The sequence below is a fragment of the Rhineura floridana genome, chromosome 3 (genome assembly GCF_030035675.1).
Source record: "Rhineura floridana isolate rRhiFlo1 chromosome 3, rRhiFlo1.hap2, whole genome shotgun sequence".
NCBI classification, from domain to species: domain Eukaryota; kingdom Metazoa; phylum Chordata; class Lepidosauria; order Squamata; family Rhineuridae; genus Rhineura; species Rhineura floridana.
In genome coordinates this window covers 159386926-159396485 of record NC_084482.1, presented here as the reverse complement: position 1 = coordinate 159396485, position 9560 = coordinate 159386926, and the positions used below count along the sequence as shown (strand labels likewise).

Genomic DNA, 9560 nt, shown 5'->3' with positions numbered 1-9560 from the left:
CAACCTATAAGCAAAATTCTGCCATTCTTCAGTTGCAGATTTATGCTTGTGATCTAGTCGATAGCTAATTAACAGGAAGCACTATATGTTTTTGTGGTAGCTATTGCACAGTGTCAACATAGTTCTTTGGTTGACAAAGATGCCTGTGTTTCTCACAACTTTATATACATACCTTGCATTTAATTCTGTTTTAGAAACTGATAAATGAACACAAGGTCATGTAACAAATGCAGGAGGCAGTTGATAGCATCCAGCTAACTTCATTCTAGACTTGCAGCTCTTTTTCCAGATGACAGTCCCCCCTGCCAAAATATTTGCATATCTTATTTTCTCTCTGTAAAAAGCTCTTTATCTTCTAATAAATTGCCAAACACAATTTTAATATTCTGGAATCAAAGCATTTATTAAGTATGTTCAACAGCATAAATCAAGATTTAAAGCAGTTTAATTCAAAGCATGAAATTTGTTATAAAGTAAGGTTGTTATGCTGACTCCAGCATCTTGATTGTCATCTGTTTTTTCACTGTGTTTCTGGGCTTTCTGAAAGGTCAACAGGGCAATAGTTAATATAAAAAAAAAAACTTCGTGCCTCTAGAGAAGTCTGTTAATGTAAACAACTTGCAAGGCTGTTTGTTAAAAATGCAAATAATATCTGAATGAGGGTAGACATGAGAAGCTATATATTTTTGTTAACATACATATAGTGCTTAACTTCATGGGATCTATAGCAATAATTGGGCTAGAGAACATACTTCAATAGAGAATTTTGTTCTGAAATCTGTTTTCTACTTGATTTTGTTTATTTTAAAATTTTCCTGGGCTAGGCAATGCCAGTCCAAAGTGACTTACAACAGTAAAAGCTATATTGTACAAATATTACAACAGAATAAGCCCCATCCAATTAAACGCAGTTGGAATATGAAGAAAAGCTTGATAAAGCACACTCTTGGCTACTGATGCCACCTGGGCTTCCCCAGTTAGCTCTGAGTCAAGGAGCACTCCCAAACTGCAGACATTGGGTTGTATCACTTGTGCTATAGAATTTCCTCTCCCTGCATAACCCATGTGCATCTCCCAGTCTGTTCTAGGGATTCTCTCAACCCTCTGGGGCAGATATTGGGAGGGGGCACACAGGGAAAGGAAGTCTTGTACATGTGGAAGTTCTTGTGCTAACAGGATGTCTTCATTGGACACAACCCTAGGTCTTTTAGAGGGAATGCTACCAGCTGGTATTAGATAGGTACTAGCTGGAGATCCGGCAACCCACAGCACCTCCGTCTTGCTTGGATTTAACATAAGTTTGTTTTTCCTTATCTGTATCAGAATTGATTCAAGGAATCAGTTTAGGGTTTCAATAGTCCCTTTGAGATCAGAAGATGAAAAAGGAAAATAAAACTGCATGTCATCAGCACACTCCAGCCCAAACTTTTGGATGACTTCTAGCAATTTCATGTAAATGTATTCATGAGGAATGTATTTTAGCAGGCTCCAAAATGTCTTAAGGCATAACCAGGAAACTTTAGGGAACAAAACAGTAGAAAGAAGCTTTGTTTTCCATGAATGTGGTGGATAACTCCATTTTACCACCCTGAGGTAAACCAAGATTACAAGTCCAAAACATAAACAATATGATAAAATCACAATACGGGTTTGAAAATCCATGATATTTACAAATACAGATGGTGCTCTTCTAATTATTCTGAACACACTATCCACAATCCTATCTAAGCAGATTTACTTGGAAGCACTGAATTCGGTGGGATGCTCTAGTATGTGTATTTAGACTTGGAGGTGTGCAACCAGATCCTAAGCATATTTATACAAATGCAAGTCCTGTTTGAGCTCTGATATGTACCAGAGTGCAACCTCAGTCTCTGATGATCTGGACTAGAAACAGCACTGAGATACTTATCAACTATATCGAAAGGAGCCTACAGCTTGTACAAAAGCAGGAAATATATGGAGTTGCCTATGCAGTTGATGTCATTGCTTTGTTGCTGCAATGATCTTTCACCTGCATGGACTGACGTGGTTAAGGGGAGGATGTTCAAAATGTATTAAATTATGCATATTAAAAAAAGTTTATCTCTATATACTTTGGATTGAATCTGGGTAAGTTCTTAGAACCCTGGTTCCTTGAAAGGCAGTATTACCTCGATTGTCTTCAACAAGTATGTCTTCCAGAAGTTTCTCCAATATTGGTCCATAGTCTTTGTACTGCTCTTCTGAGATTTTCATGCCAATTTCAAAGGGAACAGTAAACTAAGGAAAGTTACAGAGCATACAGGTAAGACTTCCTCTCCCCTCATTATTTATTGCATTAAGTAGGCTGTGTTTATTGTAAATGTTCAGTGTTTTGGGGAAATTAGAGCGGAGAATTACCAGAGTACTGGATTATATTGAGAACAGAGATTGAGGGGTGGTGGGGGTGGTGAGAGAGCTCCACTTGAGGGGGGGAAATGAGATGAAAGTGTGATCTCTGCTAAATTGTAGTGACAGTCAAAATATTAGCAGGTTTGCTATGGAGGAATACAAAGACAAAAGGTGTAATGATTAACAAGAAACACTATACTGTACGTTTGTTTGCTGATGATCTTATATTAATCTTGTCTAACCCATGGAAGTGACTTGCTTAGAGTAATGATTGGCGTTATTTCTGGCATAGAAGAATTTGCAGAGTTTGAAAAAAATAAGTAGGTCTAGAAATAAATTATGCTTCATCTAAAATTATGTGTCTTAAGCACTGTGCCTTGAAGAACAAAAACATTTTCAGAAGTTGTCAAATTTAATATCTCATCCAACTCCAACAAAGAAACTAATTACTTGGTAAAGCACCCAACAAGAATTACAGCCCTGGAAGTCTTTAAATTGCTTTTGCTTTGACAGCTATGAAGGTTATGATTCTTCCAAAATTTTATTTTCCAAACACTATCAAGTATTGGGTAGTATCCAATGGTGGCTTTCTGCTAGTGGAAGCGCAAGGCAAACCATTTTCAACAATCTCCCCTGCCAATTGCAGCCCTGTATGCCATATCCCATACAGTTCCAAAGGAGCCCTCAGAAGCTTTTATGGGGCACAGGAGGCTGCACTGGGTAGGAGGGGTTGGTAAAAATCAGGGGCTCAGCTTTGCGCAAGTGGGACAGTGTCCACTAGCCGAAAGCTGCCACTGGATACAAACCAATGTTCCCACCATATTACTTTCAGAAATGGCAGAAAATGCTAGAGGGTTTTTGAAGCAACAAAAGAGATGTAGCATTAGCAAAAGCACTCTATACAGGCAGACAAACGCAGGCGGGTTTTTACCTTCTGGGACTAGGATTCCTATACATTAAAGCAGTTGATCCATGTAATTTGAAAGGACCAGTTGATTCCATAGGTTTAATAGAATTCTCCTCTTGTGCTTTATACAAGAGCTGTGTAATTTTCACCTACCAAACTGTCTTCATTTGACAGAGGTCCACAATCAATTTCTGGGAATAACTTCATCTGGCGGAGACCCTGGGCCAAAAAACTGAAACCATTCACACCACATTTATTCTTCTGTTTCAACCACCTTCATTTTGCAAACTGAGATTGTTGTTAAGTGCCTTCAAGTCAATTACGACTTATGGCGACCCTATGAATCAATGACCTCCAATAGCATCTGTCATGGACCTCCCTGTTCAGATCTTGTAAGTTCAGGTCTGTGGCTTCTTTTATGGAATCAGTAACAATTCAACAACTGGGAAAATTCAGTATTTATAGAAGGGCGACCCACTATCTAAGGCTAAAATTGCCAGACAACTACACAGCTGCTTAGTTTATTTGGTTTTGGAAAAACCAGGTAAGAACATTCCCATGCAAATTACAAAACACTCCCCAGGCAGTTTGGTCATTAACACTTTTTGAGAATGAATGTGTACCACTGATTTCTAGACAGGGCTGGCCCAAGACATTGTGCTGCCCCAAATGTCTTTTAACATACTCTGCTGCACCTGAGGCAGGAGGTTAGTTTAAGGAGGCCAGTACAGTTCTCTGGCATACCCAGCTCTGTCTTCTAACAGAGGAAATGGTTTATGAGGAACAGCCAGGGGGCGGCTGCTGCCGTTGCCCTCCAATATCTGCAGCCTGTGTTGGTCACCTCATTTAGCCTAATGGTAGGGCTGGTCCTACTTCTAGAACAAAAAGCCTAGTTTCTATTACTTACAACTTGTTAAATTTGGAGTTTAGTGGTATAGGTTAGGGTTGAGAATTGTGTGGCTGACATAAAAGCCTAAATTTCAGAAGCTCGTTTGAAACAACTTCTAAGGATGACCTCAGCTGCACTGCATGAGTCCTACTCCTTCCTAAAGATTCTAGAGATGCTGCCTCACTCCTGCACAGCTTAATTGTGTTCCTTGTGCAGGAGAGAAAGAAAGAGGAAAGGAGAGGGGAAAAGGAGGTCCCTGCTTCACATGTGGTGGCCCTGCAATATTATCAGAACATTCTGGGAACAGATATTTGGGAATATCCAGGACATAGTATGAATTATGAACTGTACATATGGACCCCAATCTACCTCTTGTCTGTATTTACAGAGAGCTGCATAAACACCACAAGCACCCTTTTTATTTGCTTCAGCAGCAGCAGCAAGAGCAGGAAATGGCTAGGCAATTAAAAACCTCATCTGACTTCTCAATGCATACTTTGTTTTCAAGGATATTCCATTTAGCATTATCTGAAAAGTTGATATACCAAATTAAATGCAATGTATATTTTTATTTCATACATAAAACATAGTGGTTTCTGGGTCTCATCCCCCATTACTTCATTATTCTTTTTGGAAAGAAGGATCTTGATCAGGGCTATTCCTAGGTACTAAAAGGACTCCCGGCACAGACACATTACAAAATCTGCACAAATGTTTAGAGTGCCTCTCGGTAAATTAAGATAGGTGATAGCTGTGGCTTCATTGGCACTGTGCTGTAGCATACCAACTGCCCAGTAAGTAAAGTAAAATAATAACAGCAGTGATGATTATGATGGTAGGAAGGGGCAGGATATCTGAGGCCCAGCATAAAAGACCCACGGCTGAGGTCCTTTGGGTCATCCCTACCAATGTCCCTTATCCTGAGGGTATCCACATATATACATCGAACATAGGGAACAGAAGCTGCCTTATACAATGTCAGATCATTGGTCTTTCTATTGCCTGCACTGTTCATTATTGTCTACGCTGACTGGTAGTGGCTCTCCAGGATCTCAAGCCAGGGTCTCCCAACTCTAAATGGAAATGCCTTCGATCGTGGGCATGCAAGGGTGATCCTCTGCTGTGGTCCCTCCTCAATATGAGCTGATCTCTGGCCAGAATATTCTTTTAGGCGATGACTATTTGAAAATGTTCTATGGCTTATATTGTTTTGTTTCTTATGTTAACAGATTTTGTTTGTACCTGAACATCAGTAAACTGTTTTGGGAGGTGCAGAAAAGAAATTAAACTCTTAATTTGTATGGTATAAACTGACTGGAAGAAAAAGTTACCTTGATTTCTATTTTGTTGCTGTCTCTCTCAATCTCACTTCCATGGACATCCAAAAATGCTTCTGCATCTCGGCGATGGAACTTCGTGGTAGGTTTTGAAGGGACTTTTCGCTTTTAAAAAACAAGTTAGATGGAAGCTCAATAGGCAAATGATTAGGATAAAACACCCTTTAATAAAGTTCTAGTGTGGAGCAGTAGCCATACTTTTGGTATTTACCTGTGTTATTGGTTGTTCAGGACTTAAAAAGCTGGAGCCAGCTATAGTAGTCTCTATCCAGAGAGAACAGATAAGGAGCACTCCAACCATCATGGTTCTGGCAAACATAATTGTATTTAAAAGATGCCTACGATTCAGACTGTATCAACCTGTAAATAACACAGAGAAAGCTGGGACATTCTAAAGAAACTTATTTGTTTTAAATACCGAAAGATACAGCCAGTAAGCCAGTCATATAAGCCGTCCAAGTGTTAATTAGTTCTTAATTTTATAAAAATTGGCACATACAGCCAGGATCCCATACAGTAGGGCCCCACTCATACGGCGCGTTACATTCCAGACCCCCTCCTAGAAGCGAAACCTGCCAAAAAGCGGAACTCCGTCAATAAAATGGTGCCCGACGCCCGACAAATGTCGTAAAAGCAGAACAAGCGCTGTATGAGTGGGGCCTTACTCTAACTGAAAGCTGCCGTATTAGCGGAACGCCAAAAAGCGGGGCCTTACTGTATATTAATACACTCAGTATAATTTTTTAACTAGTATTCGTTTAAGTGGAAAAACAAAGCTAAGCAAGAGGTGGAAAAGTTTCTTACCTAATAGTTCCTGTATGTATGAACTAATGGAGGGGCAGTGTTGAAAGCTTTTATATAGTGATCTGTAATATTTGCTTTGTGTAAGTGGTACATGTGGCATCAGGCATCCCTTGGAAACATATTTCAATGACGTAAAAAATAAACAAAGGGAAATGTGTTTGATGCATTAGCTTCAAGAGGTGATTTTTGGGGGGAAATCTGCTAGAATTTTTCTAAGACGTTTTGTGTAGCAAGAGTAAAATAATATATCTTCAAAAATGGAAAGTTACATATAGAAATACAATGCAAATTAATATTGTGCTCCCAATGTCCTCCTACCTGAACTGGCAGCACTGACAGCTTTGAAAATCCAGGTAAACTGTTATATTTTAGAGGTCCCAATTAGTTGTTGGGCTAGAGAAAACTTTAGTCTGGATCCTTCTCACTTCCCCTTCCCCTGAGGCATCAAATGGAGGAAAGAGGAATAAAAATACACCAAGGCATTGACTGGTGGGTCTGGATCCACTACTGGTTCACAATATTTATTATTTATTTGTTTTATTTGTTACATGTATATACCGCCCCATAGCCGAAGCTCTCTGGGCAGTTTACAGCAATGTGATATAAGGTGGTTCACAACAGCAGCACTAACACTTTACAAATAAATGGGGGGAAATTAAGAAATGGGTTCCCAAATGCAAGTTTGGTGGGTCCTCCTAGGTCTGAAAAAGTTGAACACTACTTCACTAGAGTCATTTGTGGGGTGGGGAGGGGAGAAGGCTGTGCCATGTTGTCCTTGTGAGACCCATTTAGTCTAGTGCCAATCAAGTTCATTAAAGGATCTGTTGTATCCTTTCAAAGTGCTGCCTCTCATCTAGAAAACCTTAAATGGTGTGAGGCCAGGATAATTTAAAGCACTTCCATAAGATCTTGCCTGCCCATTGGGTTCAACATCAGAGGCCTGACTCTGCATCCAATCTCTTTCAGAGGTACAGCTGCTTGTGAAGTGACACAAGCGTCACATCCACACCATATGTTTAAAGCGCAACTCTGATACCCCTTTGTCATGGCTTGCTCCAAAGAATCCTGTGAACTGTAGTTTGTTAAGGAGGCTGGGAGTTATACATCTGTGAAGGGGTCTCCTAACAACTCTCAGCATCCTTAACAAATTACACTTTACAGGATTCTTTTGGGGATGCTGTGACTTTTCTGTTGCCATACCAAATTCCCTCCCTTTCAAGCCTTAGACACAGTTTTTAAAAAACAATCTAGCTTTTTCCTTGCTGATTGTGCTGTTGTTTTATTCTGTTATCATTTTTTATTGTATTTTTCTAGTGTTTTGGGGAGGAGTCTTTTTAGAGTCAAAAAGCAGCATATTAATAATACTGTGAATATATCTAAAATGTCTACAACATAATTAGCTGACAAATTTAAAGAAATAGATGTTTTTAGCTTGAGAGCACCTCTCTTGTTTTTATGAGAAACAGGGAAACTAAACTTCTACATAAATATTCCTCTTTCATTGTTGGTGTGATAGTTTCAGAGTGATTCAGTTGGTCCAAGCTTTATTAAAACTCAAGAAGTAGTTCTTGGCTTTTTCTATCTACTTCTTACAATTTGTATGTGATGCTAAGCTTACTTGTTGAAACTAAGTTCTTGTGAAGTAAATAAGGCTCAGTAAAAAAAAAAGACTGGATTGCAACTCTTGCTATCAATAGAAGGCGATAAATTATTTTTATGCGCCATAATGCTCAGGGAAAGTACCCTTAAACATTCATTCTATGTCACAGCACCCTGCTTTTTATTTATTTTCTATTATATTTCTAAACACAGTTTAATAATGGGGTACAACTGCAACATGCCCCTCCTTTCCACATTTGTGTGTTTTCCAGCAAGGTAGATTTCCCCTACTATTCTGTTTCTCAGACCTTAAAAAATACAGAGACATATGGCTAGGTAGACCAAATTCTGAGCTGATGATGGAAACTGTAGTCAAAAAGGTAACAAGTAAACATGACCTCTTGTGAAGGTTTTGCAATTAAACACAACATTCTCTTTGGACTGTGTTTCCTAGGGCAATGGGTAAAACTTATCAGCTGAAAGCATGTTCCTTTGCTATGGTATTGAAATAATGGCTTGATCTAGAAGTGTTCTAGGAAATACTGATATTGGATACCTTCATTCTTATATTTTTACCCCTGTTGAAACAGGAATGTTACACAGTTCTGTTAGTGTTTAACTTTAAGCCAACATCCAACTTTTTTTTCAACAGCTATAAAGATAGAAAACTGGTCAAATCTTTTGTTGTTATGTGCCTTCAAGTCGATTACAACTTATGGCAACCCTATGAATCAGTGACCTCCAAGAGCATCTGTCATGAACCACCCTGTTCAGATCTTGTAAGTTCAGGTCTGTGGCTTCCTTTATGGAATCAATCCATCTCTTGTTTGGCCTTCCTCTTTTTCTACTCCCTTCTGTTTTTCCCAGCATTATTGTCTTTTCTGGTGAATCGTGTCTTCTCATGATGTTTCCAAAGTATGATAAACTCAGTTTCATCATTTTAGCTTCTAGTGACAGTTCTGGTTTAATTTGTTCCAACACCCAATTTGCAGTCCAGAGTATGCACAAAGCTCTCCTCCAGCACATTTCAAACGAATTGATTTTTCTCTTATCCACCTTTTTCACTGTCCAACTTTCACATCCATACATAGAGACTGGGAATACCATGGTCTGAATGATCCTGGCTTTAGTGTTCAGTAATACATCTTTGCATTTGAGGACCTTTTCTAGTTCTCTCATAGCTGCCCTCCCCAGTCCTAGCCTTCTTCTGATTATTTTGCAGTGGCTATGCCTAGCCTGTTCTTTGATCTCCCATCAACCAGTGAAGGTCATCTGGTTTTAGGGAAGCCACCCTGCCACGGTGATTTTTCTGTTGCTGTTTTTATATTATTTTGCTTTTATTTGTTACTTATTGTGGTTTTATTTGCTTTTGTTATTGTTACTATTAGTATTGTTAGCGCAAAAAGAGGGATATAAAGGGTGTTCAAACATCTTTTTGTGCTAATGCTAGGGCTTGTTCTAGCACTACAGGGTTTCTACCCCTCCTCTCCCTAAGCCATCCCCAAATCTGTTCCAGAGAGTTGGGGAAACCTCCAGAAAAAAATTAAGGGGACTCACAAGGGGGAGATTGTTCCATCATGCAAGGAGAAATCTTTTTGCTGACAGAATGATTGCCTTAGCCCTCTGTTGAGTACATCCAAGACGAAAGTGG

General features: G+C 39.2%; 1 protein-coding gene across 2 annotated transcripts; it reads right to left on the bottom strand.

The window, feature by feature from the left end:
• Positions 1-191: 191 nt before the first annotated feature.
• Positions 192-9380, bottom strand: GHRL (ghrelin and obestatin prepropeptide). 2 transcript variants are annotated; one of them, XM_061622039.1, is made up of 4 exons: positions 5718-9380; positions 5501-5611; positions 2154-2262; positions 192-302 (listed from the first exon to the last, which is right to left on the bottom strand). In XM_061622039.1, the coding sequence occupies exons 1-4, from the start codon at positions 5823-5825 to the stop codon at positions 217-219; spliced, it is 414 nt and encodes a 137-aa protein (XP_061478023.1). In that variant the 5' UTR covers positions 5826-9380; the 3' UTR covers positions 192-216. The 2 variants fall into 2 exon arrangements, with proteins under 2 accessions (XP_061478023.1, XP_061478024.1); XM_061622040.1 differs by lacking the exon at positions 192-302 and adding an exon at positions 452-540.
• Between the last annotated feature and the right edge of the window lie 180 nt (positions 9381-9560).